Source organism: Meriones unguiculatus, chromosome X (genome assembly GCF_030254825.1).
Source record: "Meriones unguiculatus strain TT.TT164.6M chromosome X, Bangor_MerUng_6.1, whole genome shotgun sequence".
Taxonomy (NCBI): Eukaryota; Metazoa; Chordata; class Mammalia; order Rodentia; family Muridae; genus Meriones; species Meriones unguiculatus.
In genome coordinates, this window is record NC_083369.1 from 81,794,973 (window position 1) to 81,811,378 (window position 16,406).

General features: G+C 39.6%; 2 protein-coding genes across 9 annotated transcripts in view; one reads left to right on the plus strand and one right to left on the minus strand.

The window, feature by feature from the left end:
- Positions 1–9,664, minus strand: part of LOC110540770 (large ribosomal subunit protein eL32-like) — a 50,840-nt gene extending 41,176 nt beyond the window's left edge. Inside the window, exon 1 of the mRNA XM_060375212.1 lies at positions 9,375–9,664. Coding sequence (XP_060231195.1) covers positions 9,375–9,649 — 275 coding nt within the window. The 5' untranslated portion in view covers positions 9,650–9,664. The remainder of the gene's footprint in view (positions 1–9,374) is intronic.
- Xiap (X-linked inhibitor of apoptosis) overlaps positions 9,425–16,406 on the plus strand; it is a 48,532-nt gene continuing 41,550 nt past the window's right edge. For 3 of the 8 annotated variants that reach the window (XM_060375206.1, XM_060375204.1, XM_060375209.1), the window contains exons 1-2: positions 9,425–9,562; positions 9,847–9,965. The gene's annotated coding sequence lies outside the window, so the exon portion shown is untranslated. Of the gene's footprint in view, positions 9,563–9,706; positions 10,288–16,406 lie in introns of those variants that run through there. The other 5 variants (XM_060375207.1, XM_060375205.1, XM_060375210.1 and 2 more) reach the window with 4 other exon arrangements.

Genomic DNA, 16,406 nt, shown 5'->3' on the forward strand with positions numbered 1-16,406 from the left:
CTCTTTCAGCCCCACCCCAAACTGTATAGCTCCTTACCTGGAAGATAAAGGGCAAGAAAGGAAGGGAAGGGCTAGGTAGAGATAGCAGTTCTGTCAGCACAAGATAAGACCATTTTATGACTTCACAAAAGAGGAAATTTCAGTTGCAAGGAGCGAGGGAAAGGTTAGCAATGCAGACACCAGGGCAAAAGTCAGAAGTCAACTGGTTGTGATTGGTCCACACCTACAATCCAGGAACTCAGGAAGCTGAAACATGAAGAGTCCCATAAATTACAAACCAGTCTGCATTCCAGCATGAGGCCTTGTTAAGGAAGAGAGAGAGAGAGAAACAAAGAAACAAAGAAAGGGGCCAGAGGGCAGAAAAGGAGATGCTGCAAGTAGATGCCAATTGATTACTATGAATAATCTTCACAAAGGCTGTCCTCTGACTGATACCAGTGTGATCCTTGGCAGGTATGTACCCCTTTCCGTAAAAGGGCACAATACAACAGTTCTAAGGGCAAAGCCTGGGTCACATCACTCACATCATCACTTCTTCTACTATATTTGGACTTTATCATAACTTTTACAAAAAGGTTCCAATGCTAAACCACTGTACTTACTCTCAGCAGATAACTACAAATTTACTTTTAATAAAGCCTAGTAGCTATGGAGACTACTGTCAATTATTGGCCCTTTTTATAGTTAACGCTTTTAGTCTCTGAAGGAGTGTTCTCTCTCTTATTTAAAGCAAATGCTTCTGCTTGCACTTAATTTTTTTTCTTTTCCTCATTTCCTATGAATTCTTATGCCATCTATTTTTTTTCCTCCTACTGTGTGGCAGCAAAGAAAATTTCTGTTTTAATCATTTAGTGGGCCACTGACACAGTTTCTGTTTTGTTTTGTTTTCTTTTGTTTTGTTTAAAGTTGGGGCTTCATGTGTTTCATACTCCCTTGAAACTCACTTTGTAGCCTATGGATGGCCTTGAACTTCTGATCCTCCTGTCTTCACCTCCTGAATACTAAGAATACAGGTCTGTGCCATCATGCCTAACATTGGGTACTGTCACTTTCATTGTTTGAAATCTAGTACCTTGTACACTTTTCTGCAATATTTTTCTTAGTTTAGAAAAATTCCAACCGGTCATGGTGGCACACACCTTTGATCCCAGCACTCCGGGAGGGAGAGGCAGATACAGAGCTGTGAGTTTGAGGCCATCCTGGTCTACAGAGTGAGTTCCAGGACAGCTAGGGCTACACAGAAAACCCTATCTTAAAAAACCATATTAATAATAATAATAACAATAATAATAATAATGATTTTATTTTATGTATGAGTGTTCTATCTGAAGAGGGCATCAGATTCTGGTATTGGTTGTAAGCCACCATGTGGTTGCTGGGAATTGAACTCAGGACCTCTGCTCTTATCGGCTGAGCCATTGCTCCAGCCCTAATAAACAATTTTTTAATTAAAAAGAAAAATTCCAAGTAAATATTTTTGTACAAAGAAGACAAAGCTCTCAACAGAACCTTTTTGTTTGTTTGTTTGTTTGTTTTGTTTTGTTTTGTTTTTCAAGACAGGGTTTCTCTGTGTAGCCCAGGCTGGCTTCAAACTCTCAGAGATCTGCCTGCCTCTGCCTCCAGTGCTGGGATTACAGGTGTGTTTCACCATGCCCAGCTTCAGATCTTTTTTCTAATTTAACATTTCAATGGGTCCCTAAACATAGGACCTAGGCATCATACTTTTATAGGATCATATCTCTGAATGGAGAACTCACTAAGTTTTTACGAGGAGACTGAAATGGTCATGAAATGCTTGTTCATTCATTCTACAAATAGCTGCTGAACAAATACCATGTAAGATGTTGTGGTATTTGGATTGAATCTGTGAACAACAGGAAGATCTCTGCTCTTTGTAATGTTTTTTTGTCTTTCTTCCTTTTTTTTTTTCTTAATTGTATGTGAGCTGACAAGAGTTCATGTGTATCTGATGTAAGCAGAGGGCATTCAATCACCAGCCACATGGTGATTTTGAGTTACTATGTCAGCACTGAGAACATAATGAGGGGTCTCTGCAAAACCAGAAAGTGTTCTTAATCACTGAGATATCTCTCTAGCCCTTGTTTTATCATTATTTGAGACAAAGTTTTACTATGTAGTGGAGCTGTACTTGCTCTTTCTGCTGTACCCTCTTAAATGCTGGGTTTACAGAAGTGCAGGATGATGCCTGGCTCCTGATCCTTTTGTTCTTATAGGTTTTGTTCTAGCATGGATGGAAGGAAGAAATGTATAGTGAAGAAAATAGGTGAGGGCTGGAGAGATAATTTAAAAAGAAAATAGTAAGATGACTGTATAATACATCAGAAAATGTCAAAGATAGATGAAAATAGTGGGAGGAATATGAGCAAGCCACATGATATTTTAAGTATGAAAATGTCCAGATAAAGCCTATTATTTTGAAAGTTAAGTATAAAAACATTAAAAAGAAAAAAATACATGTGCCTGGTGGCACACACCTTTAATCCCATAACTTGAGAGGTAGAAGCAAATAGATCTCTGTCAGTTTTAGGCCAGCCTGGTCTACACTCCAGGTCTGGCCAGCCTGGACTATGTAGTGTCTCAAAAAATAGCACAAATTAAAAAGGAAATAATGGAAATGCTGTTGAAAATGGAAAATATAGACTAAGAGAAAGGAGAACGAGAGTAGTAGTAGGAGGAATTATGATTTTATTTTAATTCTTGGAAACAGTCCTGGATCTGATAGACCACTGCTACATGTCCAGTTTTATTAGTTCTTAATATGGTGGGCCACTGTTGCTATGTAATACATGTAATAAATTACTCTAAGACTAGTTACTGAAAACAAAACCAACAGTGTTGGACTGGGAGGGAGAGTAATTCAACAAAATTGCTCGCCTAGCAGGCATGAAGACCCAACTTTAATCCCCAGAACCTATGAGAGGAAAGCTAGGCATAGTGACATACGCTTGTAATGCAAGCATTGGGGAGGCCTAAAAAGGTAGATTTCCTAGAGCTCACTTGCAAACACAGTGAGCTCCAAGCAAAAGGAGAGTCCCTATCTCCAGTACCAGGTTGGCAGCTCCTGTATTAGTTTGCTTCTCTTTGATGTAATGAAACCATGACCAAAAGTAACTTGGGGACAAAGGGGTTTTTTTCGTCTTACAGTTTATAGTCTGTCATGGAAGAAAGCCTGGCCAGGAACTGAAAGCAGAAATCTGGAAGCAGGACTGAAGCAGAGACCATAAAGGAATGTGGGTTGTTTTCATGGCTTGCTTAATTTTTTTTTAATACAACACAGGCAGTTCTGCCTAAGGGTGGCACCACCCTCAGTGGGCTGGTCCCTCCCACATCAATCATTAATCAAGAAAATACTACATAGACCTACCTACATGCCAATATGATGGAGGTTTTTTTTTTTTTTTTTCAATTGAGGTTGTTATTCTCTAGCTTATGTCAACTCAACAAAAATCTAGTCACCATAGCTCTTGAGAAACATCACCTGAAGTTTTCTAACCCACATACAAAAGAAAAAAAAAAAGAAAAAGAAAAAACGCACACAAATTCAGGAAGGAGGTTTATATGGATATTTCCAGCTTTGGTTGTCAAAAGTTATATGGTTTTGTTTGAGGGGAGGTTAGTTTTATTGATTTATTTTTTAAGACTGAGTCTTATGTATTCCAATGGCTTTGAATTTGCTGATTTTGAGGATAACCTTGACCTTCTAATTTTCCTGCCCACACCTCCAATATAATAGAGTTACAGGCATGTACCACCACACTAGATTTATGTGGTGCTGGAGATCAGACTCTGGGCTTCATGTATGCTAGGCAAGCACATTACCAACTGAGCAATATGCCAAGTCTCAAGAGATTGTAGCTTCCTGACTCTTAGGCCTGAAGTTTCATCCCCTTCAAAGCATCTTACATGGTCAGCAAGGTGTGGCAGCTAGCTGGTCCAGAGAGAGGAGAAGCTAGGAAAGGGTCACAACTCATTTTCTCATCATTGGGGTTATACAGCTCCTGGGCTGGGTCAGGTCTGGTCTCTTGCCCTCCTTCCCTTTTTTTCCTTTCTCTTTTTCGCTTTTGAGTAGAGTTTGAGATAGGTAGCCCTTGTTGGCTTCCTATGCAGCTAAGGCTGATCTTGAAATCCTGGTCTTCCTGCTTCTACCTCCATCTCCATGGAGTAGACTACAAGTATATGCAAACTTTTTTTTCTTTCTGTTTTTCTTTTTTCCTTCCTTCCTTCCTTCCTTCCTTCCTTCCTTCCTTCCTTCCTTCCGTTCTTTCTTTCTTTCTTTCTTTTTCTTTTGAAGACAATGTTTCTTTGTATAGACTTGGCTATCTTGGACTCACTTTACAGACCAGGCTGGCCTAGAATTCACAGAGATGAATTCACCTGCCTCTGATTCCCCGAGGGCTGGGATTTTACAGGTGTGAACAATCAAACCTGGCTTTCTTTCTTTCTTTCTTTCTTTCTTTCTTTTTCTTTCTTTCTTTCTTTTTCTTTCTTTCATTAAGATCTTACTATGTACACTAGGCTGGCTTCAAATTCATAATCTTCTTGCCTTGGTCTCCTAAGTGTTTAGATTACAGTAGTGAACCATCAAACCTAGCTTCACCTTCTCTTTGAGTACTCAAACATGCCTGGCATACTCCACAGCAACCAAACCAAGAAAGCAAAGGCAGAAACCACAAGACCTTTTCTAACCTCACCTTATATGTCACACACCACCACTTCCATATTCTATCAGTTACAAAGGCCAGCCCTAATTCTGTGTAGAAGAAACCCAAGCAAGCACATGACTACTGGTGACTAGTGAGAGATGAAGATTGTTGGACTTCCTTATGGTGGCTGGTAATAATAACTTTTTTTTTTTTATGAAATGGAGAGCTAGTGAAGGAATTTGAGCAGAAAAATGATCTGGATTAGTGGTTTACATTCGTAACTGGCTGCTGTGGGGAATGAAATATAGAGGGAACTGAGAAGGTACTACAGGCCAGGAGAGGGAAAGGCCTGATGAAGTGGTGAAGTTGAGAGCTGTGGTACCCTGGGTATATTCTGAAGACAGCAATGGTAAACTTTGCTGATGGGTTGGATGAGAGAATGACAGATGAGAGGAACTAAAGATGTGTTTTGGTGTTAGAGACTGCAGCTTTGGAGAGAGTGCTTACCTAGTATGCACAAAGCCCCGAGTTCAATCCCCACCACAGTGTAAACTGGGCATTGGTGGTGCACACATATGATCCCAGCAATACGGAGGTGAAGGAAAGATAAGAAGTTCAAAGTTGGGCTTACAGACTGATAACCTAAGTTTGATCCATGGAACAGATGGTGGAAGTAGAGAAATAACTACTGAAATATGCCCTTTAACCTCCATATACATGCAGATGTGTAAACCTACACTTACACACATCTCTCTCATATACACATTAATGATAAAAAAAGGAAAAAAAAGAGATAAGTTCCAGCTATGCAATGAGTCTGGGGATATAGGAGACTCTAGCTTGAAAAATCAAAAAAAGGAGCTAGAGAGAGGGAGCAGTGGGTAAAGGGGCTTGCTGTCAACCCTGATGACCTGAATTTGATCTCTAGAACCCACATGGATGGGGGAAAAGGGTCAACTCTAGCAAGCTGTCCTCTGACCTCCATATACATGACATGGTATGTACTCCCATGAATACATTTAAAATTTGTAAAAGATGACTTCAAGGGTTTTCAAAAAAATGAGTTTGACACAGATCTTCCCATAAATGAGTTTACACCATAGGAGAGATCATACATTTATACAAGTAGCTATATCGTGTGACACAACTCACTGTGTACTGTAACACAGCACTAACTATAATGATGAAGTTAGGTGAACATTCTAGAAATGGACAGTGGTGATGCTTGCACAATAATGGGATTGTACTCAGTGTCACTGAACTATGTACTTACTGTCAGGTCCCAAAAAAACTTGGGACAAGTCTCACTCAGTACCTGAGGCTCCCCCCCAGCACTTCCTACCTCACCCCCTACCTTAAATCTTTCCAACCCAAAGGCCTTGCTTCTCTTCCCTTCCCCCAACTTTTCATTCCTATATAAACCTGCCATTGTGGCCATGTGCTCTCTTGATCAGTTTATGATTATTAATATTTAATATTGGTTTATCTTTTAGTTAATCAGCGGTTATTCCTAAACCCGTTGTATACCCAAATCACCACACAGAGACTAAGATTTATTTAATTAACCTAGAGCACATTGCTGGGCAATTTTTATTCCATCTTAAACCTCCAAGCCCACAGCTTCCTCCTGTTCAGATTTCCTACATTATACTTGCTTTTTAGTCATATCTTAGGTCTGGTTCACTTCTCCTGATGTTTCTAGGTCCTCTCTTCTCTGATCTCTCTTCCCACTGACTTCTTTCTCCTCCACTCTGGACCAGGATATCCCACCCTATTCTTTCCATTGCTCAGCATTGGCTGGTTGTTTTTATTGGCAACACAGAGAACAAATGGTGGCATGTTTACACAAACATGAGACAGGATAAGCATCATCACAGTACAATGTCTGGATTGAAACCAGATAGTGGGATAGAGAAATCATCATTTGAATGACAAGGGTAAATTGCATTCATCCCTCAAGAACATTATACCAACATTGGTCCTCTCGCCTCTTCTCCTCTCTTTCTCCTCTTCTTTCTCTCCTCCTCTTCTCTCACTCTCACCTCTCACAGCCTTGTTCAGTCTGGACCTTTCCTGATGCTTCTGGCTGAACTGTCTAGTAAAAGCCTTTTCCTTAACCATACTTTGGAACACTTGTCTCCCCATTTTCTTTCACTTACAATGGTTAAAATAAAATTGGTACAACAGTAAATTTATGTACATTTCACAATAAAAAATGTTAGCAGATGTAGTGGCTCAAGCTCATAATCTCAGCACTTAGGATGATAATGCAGACAATTGCCATTAATTTGAGCTGAGCTTGGAATATGTAGCTAGACAAGGCTACATAGCAAAGTCTTATCTCACAAAATAAAGTCAGACTTGGTGGGACAATCCTATAATCCAAATACTCAGGCAATAAGATCAAGAATTCAAGGTCACCCTGAACTACATAGTGACTTCACACCAGCCTAGGATACATGAGACCTCAGTTCAAAACACTCAAGCCAAACAGTACTAGGTAGGTTATATAGCTGTTTCTTGCAATCCCAAAAGTCAGAGGCTGTGACATAAGGATTAGTTTCAGTCTGGCCTGGCCTACACAGTGACTTCTTACACAGGCTGGGCTATTTAGGGAGATGCTGTCTCAAAAAAATAATATCAGAAGGCCCAAAACAACAATAATAAAGATTCTATAAAGCACTTTAAGTTCAAAGAATAAAAGATAACAGAAATGAGAAAATATAATCTTCAGGTAAGGGAATTAGAGTAGGCTTTGCTTGAGAGCAGTCTGTTCAATGAGTTTCAATAAATTACTGGAAGGCAGGCAAACTGACAAGAGCCAGGGCAAGGTAAGTAGTTATCTTAGAAGACACTATATACTGTTCTAGAGGGGAGTGAACGTAAGGCTAAGGAGATTTACTCTTGCCCTGAAGTCAGAATGGAAGGATTTAACTAAGCCTCATGCAGACTAAATGGGGTGGAAAGAAGGAATAAGCCTAAGAACAGGAAAATCACACTGGGTAAAGGTCAGGCAGACATGTGAGTAGAAAGATCCAACCTTGACTCATACTGTTCAGTTCCTACCCAATAGACTTCAGCCTCTTTAAAATAAGGTAATGATGGACCAACTACTATAAAGACAAAGGGGGGGTAGCGTGAGGCAAGTTTTTTGTTTTTGTTTTGTTTTCTTTTTTTAAGACAGGATCCCTTGCATCTGAGGATGGCCTCCTACTTTCTACTGAGGATGACCTTGAAATCCTGATCCTCCTGTTGCTGAATTTGAAGGTGGCTTGGTAAAACTCTCATCTAAAGAGAAAAAAAAATAGTTTTATTGATTTATATATTTAAGTAAGAGTAGCAAGAGTTAATCCCAGAACTCAGGAGGCAGAAGCAGAAGATCTCTGTGAGTTTGAGGCCAGTCTGGTCTACAAACTGAGTTCCAGGTCAGCCAGGATTATTACAGAGAGAAACTTTGTCTTGGAAAAAAAAAAAAAAAGCTAATTGTGCCTGGAGAAGTGAGAATATTTGCTTGCAGTTCTGTTTTGCTGGCAGTGGTGGGGTTTGAATTCAGCCTTGCATGTGCTCTACACCTGCTCTACTGCTGAATTACATTTCCAGCCCTTGCTTGCAATTACTATTATTGCTATAAGTCAGGTGTGATTCTCAGAGCTATAAGAACACACTCCAGAACCATTATCACCAAGCCTGGGAACCCGAGTTCATCCTTCAAACCCACAAGCTGGGAGAGAATGGATTCCCCAAGTTGTGCTCTGATCTCACACACTCAAAATGTAATAACTTTTTTTTTTAAAAAAAGATTGCATTAGAAGGAATATTATGTCACCAAAAGTTTAAAGACAAAAAAGAATTTTTTTTTATTTTCAAAGTGTCTTTTCATCAAGGGTAGCATTATTTAACCAGGCAGATGGTACTCATGATTTTCTCCTTTGAAATGATATTCAGAATCTATCTTACTGTATTAGCCACTAAGAGCCAAAATTCCTGAAACCTAAATTCCCGTTTTTCTGACAATCCTACAGTCATATATGAATAACTTTAGGGGCATGATCACCAATTTTTGTACAAAAACTTTTGTGTGTCCTTTTAGTTTTTTCTTTTCTTTTTTTTTTTTTTTTTTTTTGAGACATGGTTTCTTTGTGTAGCCCTGACTGTCCCGGACTCCCTTTGTAGACCAGGCTGATCTCAAACTCACAGAGAGCCCACCTGCCTCTGCCTCCCCGAGTGGTGGGATTACAGGCGTGTGCCATTATGCCCAGCTTTGTGTGTCTTTTCCATGTTTGTTCAATTCTTTTTCCCTTTTCTTCACAAATTAAACATCTCTCACGATCTGTCTCCTTTTCTTCTCATTCCTTTCACCATTCTCTATTTAGAAAGAACCGGTTCTCTAATCTCAGTTTACTTTTTTATCATGTGGGTGATACTGGGATAAATTATTTTCTCTGGGTCTCAGTTTCCCCTGTAGTGAATTTAATAGAGGTGCCCTGCCTTTCAGAGTTTTTGAAAGAGCAACAAACAATGTTATATACCTAGCAGAGTCCCTGGTATCCAGTAAAAACTCAAAGTGCTCCGAGCCTTTTCCCTAGGTTTTTTATCCTTTTATCTGTATTCCCCTACTCCCCGCCTTAGAGTCTAGGTAAAAGCCCTAGGAGAAAAAAAAAGTCCTGGATGCTAAAAAAGGAAACGCTTGAGTTGGGGGCGGGGACTGACCTGTGCGCATGTGCGACCGCTGGGTCAGGCTCTGGCTTGGAGCCGGGAAGGGGGTGGGGGCCTTTGGCTGCATAATGAGGAGGACTGGGTTTTTTCTGGATGCCCCCTTCCGGCTCCGGGAAGTGGCTGGCCGGCGGAGGTCCCCCGAGCGGATGCGACCGTGATCTAAGGCCTCCAGGGCCGGAGAGGTAGGATGGAAGATGGCGGAGCAGGGAAAGAAGGAGGGGCTTTGCCGGGCGGGAGTCGAGCTCCCAGGGGGGAGGTGGGAAGGACATGGCCTGAGGCCAGGGTAGCCCTGGAAGTTAAAGTTGACAGACTTGCACCCCGTGGCCTTTTTTTTTTTTTTTTTTTTTTTTTTTTTTAAGCCCTGACGTGGACTCTCTTGGTTCTAGTCTCCGAGTTTTTTCAGAAGGGACTGTCCGGTCTGAGAAGGCCAAGGGAGGGACACATAGCAACTTCCGTTTCCTTCTAGGCCGCGGCCCGCCGCCCAGCGGAGTTGTTTTCCTGATCCGGGCTCGGGCTGCCCCTCCTCTAGGACCCTCCCCTCGGGAACTGTCGCCTTCGGCTGTTAGGACTGGAGTGCTTGGCGTGGTGGGTACAGCTCTTGTGGGTTTCCTCTCCTCCCCTCCCCTCCCCTCCTTCTCTGCTCTTCTTTCCCTCCACCTCCTTCCTCCCTCCTCTTTTCCCCTCCTGCTCCTTCCCTCTCCCCCTCCCTCCTTTTCCTTCCCTCCTTTTCAACCCCCCTCCCGCCTGAGCTAGGTCTGCCTAGTTGGGCCGGATGGCCGCGCCCGCCCGAGGGATATACAGCACTGGGCTCCTTGTCCAGGTTCCCGGGATTGCCCCTCGAAGCCATGGGGTAGGGTGGCTGGCTTCAAGCCTTCAGGTCAGCCTTCTTAAACTTCGTGATACAAAGGTAAATCTGGTTAAATAATTAAAAAAAAAATACAGTCAACCTCCCTTCCCTCCAATCTGATGCCTGTGGCATGTATGGGGCAGGGTGATGTGTTTCTGGCAAAGGCGTGTGAAACCGAAAGAATGAGGGTCAAAGAGCTTCCAGGGGAGAAAATAGCTTGTCAAACTTGCCACCCTTTTTTGCCTTGGTCACTTCCCCAACATAGTTCTGAAAGAAAAATGTTAATTTGATTTTCAGTTCCATTATTTTAACTCCACAATTTACTTGAATTGTGGAGGTGTTTTTCTTTTAAGGGAGGGGAGTAGTGATTGATGAAACTGAGAACTAGCTCTGTCCCTCTCAAAAAAAAATGCTAATGGAGACTAGGGGAAAACAGACGTATCAGGTTTTAATAATCTACTACTTTGCTTTCAAGTACAATTATGTCACTAGTTCTGTCATCACATCTATACCTTGATAGTGAACAAGTCAGAAATTTACTCTTGTAAGACTGGAGACAGCTTTAGTGTTTGTTTCTGCGTCCTCATTCTCTCCTTAATACCATTTTTTTTTTTTTTTTTAGCCAGTTCAAGAGAACACTGTTAAGAGCTGGCCATCTTAGAATTATACCATTTTAGAATTGGGAAGGATCTTAGCCCAACCGTTTTTAACAAAGCAAAAGCTAAGGTTCAAGGTTTCATGACTTGCCAAACTAAGGTTACCAGGCAGGTTAGATTAGAACTGATTTTCTGGCTTCTTGGCCACCTCACTCCTGTTGCTTCATATAACCTCTAAGCACAAAATATAAGTATTCTGTTGAACAATTCTATTGAGCATGATACTACTTTGTGTTGATGCCTGCACCATTTTCAGTGTAGTGAACATGCTTGTAGAGATTGTGCCTGAGACTGCTTTCCCCCCATACTTAAAAATGGAAGATATCTTAGGCCACATTTATACCTACAGACAGAGAAACATAAGCTTATATCTACATGGATTGGGTCACATGGGTCCATGAAAGGTATACAGGAAAAATGATATCACTGGCTACTTCTGAAAAAGGGATGGAAAACTTCTACTTTGCTTTTCTCCTGTACCTTAAATATGTTTGAATAATTTATTATTAACAGGTGTTATTTAATTACTAAAACGTTTTAAAGCTCACATAGATATATATCAACATCAGTATTTTCAATCAGTGTTTCTAAACATCCGTTTATATATCAATGATTTATATTGTAAAATTGTGGCTTATGTTGTCTTAACAGACAAGCTTGATTATTTGAGTATTTGTTTCTCTTGGCTTTCACCTATTTTCCTTTTCATGTGAAATGGTCTTTATTTTTAGAAAATGATGTTTCTTGATTATTAAGTAGTATAGGAAATTACAGAATTCAGATATCAAATTAGACATAAATCTGAATCACATGATCTTTCTGGATTAACATTTTTTAAAAAGGTTAAGCATGTAAAGATTGTATTGGGATTTGTAACTCAATGAGTGCTTCTCACATGCAAGGCAATGGGTTTTGAACATATCAAAGAAAAACTTAGAAGTTGACCAAAGTACATTATATAATTTGTGAAAATATAACCCATTATTTTGAATAGTATACCAACAGAAGAGAGAAAGGGTAAAAAAAGCCAGACATAGTGGCTTTCACCTGTAATACCAACACTGTGAAGTCAATGAAGAACTGTAAATTCAAGTTCAGCCTGGGCTACCTAGTGAGACCCTGCCTCAAAAAAAAGTTGGGTTGGAGAGATGACTCGGTGTTTAAATGCCCTGGTTACTCTTCCCGAAGACTTGATTTCTATTCCCAGCATTCACATGATATCTCGCAGCCATCTGTAACTCCAGTCCCAGAAGATTCAGTGCCTTTTGTCCTCCATGAGCACTGCATGCATATGATACACATATGCATGTAGGCAAAATATCCATATACGCAAGATAGTAAAACAAAACAGGGTCAGGACTCACACTTCTAATGCCTGCATTTGGTAGGAGGATGAGCAAGCCTTCAAAGCCAGCTTGGGCTACATCAGACCCTGTACAAACAGAATTATAATCAATAAAAATTAAATTGCATGACATTTTTTGATACTTAAGTGGGTTTTGTGCCCTTATTATCAATCCTCACGCGTTCTACACAGTTTAAAAGATAGTGAATGTTTTGGGTTGGGGGTAAAAGCTTCAAAGGGTTTGGGTATATTTCAGTACAGAATGTTTGCATAATATACAGTAGGCCCTGTAGTCAATCCCTAAAACTGGAAACAAAAGGTAAGACTGGACACATCCCCTGTGTTGAGTTCTCTTTTTTTTGTTTACAGATAGGTTGGTGAGGATCCAAAGATGAAAAGATGAATTGCTTAGAGTTCTGTTGTTTAGTGTTAGTAGACTTTGGATTGGGATCTATATTCTAGTCTAGAACACCTGTAATTGTATTGCTTTCTAGTGTATTCAATGAGGTCAACTATGGTAACAAAGTAATGCTGGCTAAAAGTTAGTCAGAAACATTTCAGTGTGCAAGCATTATACTAAATGTGCCAGGTAATTTAGTATAGCACTTAAAATTCTAACACAAATGTACACAAATTTTAATTTACATTGTGTGCATTCATTTACCTAGCATATCCTCTGTATTTAATGATTGAAGACTCTAAATGTAATTTCACTGTTTTTGCTTGGTCTAATAGTTAAGTCTAGCAGCAAGTGCTAGCATGAAGGAAAGGCTTAGGTTTAGAACATAAACATTTATTGAGTGCCGACTATGTGCCAGACACTGTACTTTGTGGTTTGGGTCTAAAAATGAATAGATACCACATCCAGTTATACACATTTGTAATTTTTATACTTGGCAAATTGAGGAAGGAGGATAACATTTTCCAGGACAGCCTGGGCTGCATATTGAGATCTTCATTTAAAAAAAAAAAAAAAAAGAAAGAAAGAAAAATCTCTATGAGATGAATATGGTAAACTACCCTTGTTATTTTGAGGCAGGAAGATTATGATAAGCTGTCAATTCTTAAATTTTTATCTCTGGAGTAATCTGTTAATAGTATTATATAAGCTGTTGGTGTTATTTAAGGTCTTTGTACCTGTCCATTTGAGAAGCAAACATATTTAAAAATGAGAAATTAACAGTGAAAAATACCCTGATTGGATGCCATGGAACTTTTTTTTTGTCTTGACTTTATTTCTACTTAGACTCTTTGCAGCACCGTGTTTATTTTCTTTTTCACAAAAATGTGTTTATTCTGTTTAATTTGAATCATAAAAGGGTATTTTTTAATATTTTAAATTAAAAAGGCATGTTCTAGAAAATTTATGAAATTTGAGATTTGAGGTAGGACAGAAATCTAGGGCTGTGTTATTTAGCACTTCTTATTCAGCATTTTGTTGTGAACAATTCCTGTGTCAAAAAAAAAAAGTTTCTCAAAATGTGATTTTTATTCTGTCCCTATTTATCTGTACAGATTTTAACTCCTTGATTCCAAAGATTCAAAGTCAATATTTTTAATTATCTCATTTTATTTTGGTTTTTCAAGACAGGGTTTCTTTTTGTTGCCTTAGCTATCCCAGAACTACCTTTGTAGACTAGGCTGGCCTTGAATTCACAGAGATCTGCCCGTCTGTCTCTTGAGTGCTGGCTGGGATTAAAGGCGTGGGCCACCAGATCCTTCTCTTTTATATATTTATATATTTTGTTTTTTGTAGCATGGTCTTTTTGCATAACTTAGGCTGGCACATTTGTATAATACTAGCTATTCTGGAGACTTAAACAGAAGGATGGGGAGGGTGTTTTGTTTTGTTGCAGAAGGATCTCTTGAGCCTGGGATTTTAAGAATAGCCAAGGTAACCAACAGTGAGACCATGCTGGGTTTTTGTTGTTGTTGTTGTTTTGTTTTTTTTTGTTTTTTTTTTTGTTTGTTTGTTTTTTTTTTTGGTGTGGTTTGATTTGGTTTGGTTTCTTTGTAGGAAGGGTTGGGGGGGTGGCTTTTCAAGACAGAGTTCCTCTGTGTAATAACCATCGCTGTCCTGGAACTCTATTTGTAGGCCAGGCTGCCCTCAAACTCACAGAGATCCAACTGCCTCTGCTCCTCAGTAGTAGGATCAAAGGTACTACCTGCTTACCATGCCATTTTAAGAAAGCTTTATATCCATTATATTTTAAAGAGACAGGAAAATAAGAACAAGGTAGAAATAGAAACCTTAGTAATTTATGCTTCATTCTTTATTTTTTGAGATAAGTAGGACCCTGATACGTATTTTCAGGGTGACCTACAACTCTCCCCTTGTCTTTCTCAGCCTTCACTTTCCTGAGTGCTAAGATTATAGGTGTATGTTATCATATCTAGCTTTCTTTCTTTTAATTTTTTGTATTTATTATTATTATTATTGGTAATTTGAGACTTGGAGTCTTCTCTGTGTGGTCTTGGCTGTCCTAGTACTCACTGTGCAGATGTGGCTGTCCTGGTACTCACTGTGTAGATGTAGCTGTCCTTAAACTCAGAGATCCTCCTACCTCTGCCTCCTGAGTTCTGGGATTACTCCCAGCCCTCTGACATTTAATTTTAAACTTTGTGATAAGTACTTGAATTTGAATTTTTAGAAGTATAAATGGCAGTTGCTGACCTGTTCTGGGTTAAAGGGAAAGTTAAAACTTCCAAGGTATTCAGAGTAATCCAAAAAGAGTCCCTTCAAATTCCAATGAAGGAGCTGCTGATTATTGTACCAGACAAAGGAGTTTAAGCCCAAATGTGAGTTGTAAGTTTTATCTGCTCAATTACTGTTTAATAGTTTCATCTGTTTTGTGGCAAAATCAGATTTGTGTCCATATTCCTGGATATTAGCTTGGGTTTTTAGTATTTTTGGTTATAGTATAATTGTCATGTTATTATGGTTTAATTATGATTTCGTATACATTATGAAGAGTACATTCTATTCACCTTGTGAGTTTTTTTAGGCTTAATTTTTATCATGTGTGTATTTATAATTGTGTGTATGACATGTATATGTGTGCACATGTACCGTAGTATATATGTAGAGAATAGAAGAAAACTTTATGGAATTAGTTCTTTTGATCCAGTTTTATAGTGATTGAATTTAGAGCATTGGGCTTTCAAGGCAAACTGTCTCATCCAGTGAAATATCTTTCAAGCCCTGTTTTTGTATGAGAGAGTGTTTTCTTTTTATTTTATTTTATTTTTTTTTAACAGTTACATTTTATTAACTCTGTATCCCAGCCGTGTCCCGATCCCTCATTCCCTCCCAGTCCCTCCCTCCCTCATCTCCACCATGCCCCTTTCCAAGTCCACTGATGGGGGGACCTCCTCCCCATTCATCTGATCCTGTTTTATCAGGTATCTTCAGGACTGGCTGCAAAGCCCTCCTCTGTGGCCTAACAGGACTGCTCCTCCCTTCGGGGGTGGGGAGAGAGTGTTTTCTATGTAACCTATGTCAGCCTGGTATTCACTATGTAAATCAGGGAGGCCTTGAATTTGGCACCCTCCTATGTCAGCCTCATATGGAGTTGGAATTATAGATGTGCTATACTTTGCCTACTCTACATGGTTTGTGATCTGATTTTATAGTTACTTTCGAGAATATGAGACATGGTGAAAAACAATTACTAATTGTAGACTGAAAATAAGTAACTCCTATTTGGATGGTCAAAACTGAGTGAGTTAAGACTTTTTGTGTTTTGAGGTAAAGTCTGCTATGGCAAGACTTTTTTGAGACACGGTCTCTCTGTATAACAGCCTTGGCTGTCCTAAAACTCCTAGAGATCCTCCTGCTTCTGCCTCCTGAGTGTTGCGATTTTAAAGGCATGTGCCACCACTGCCGCCAGTACTTGAATTTGTAATCTTCCTACTTTAGCTTCTTGGGCTCTCAAGTGCTGGGATTTTATAGCCTGGTGTAGCCATGCCAGGCTAAGATAGACTTTCTGTTTATTTTTTGAGGCAGTCTCACAATATAGCTGTGGCTGTACCGGACCTCATTGGGTAGACTTGGCTAGTCTTGAATTTGTGGTCAATCCTCCCATCCCTGCTTTTTGAGTACTGGAGTTACATGTATATGCCACGTGGCTAAGACTGTTTTTTGTTTGTTTGTTTCTTTGTTTTAAGGCTTTTTGGTT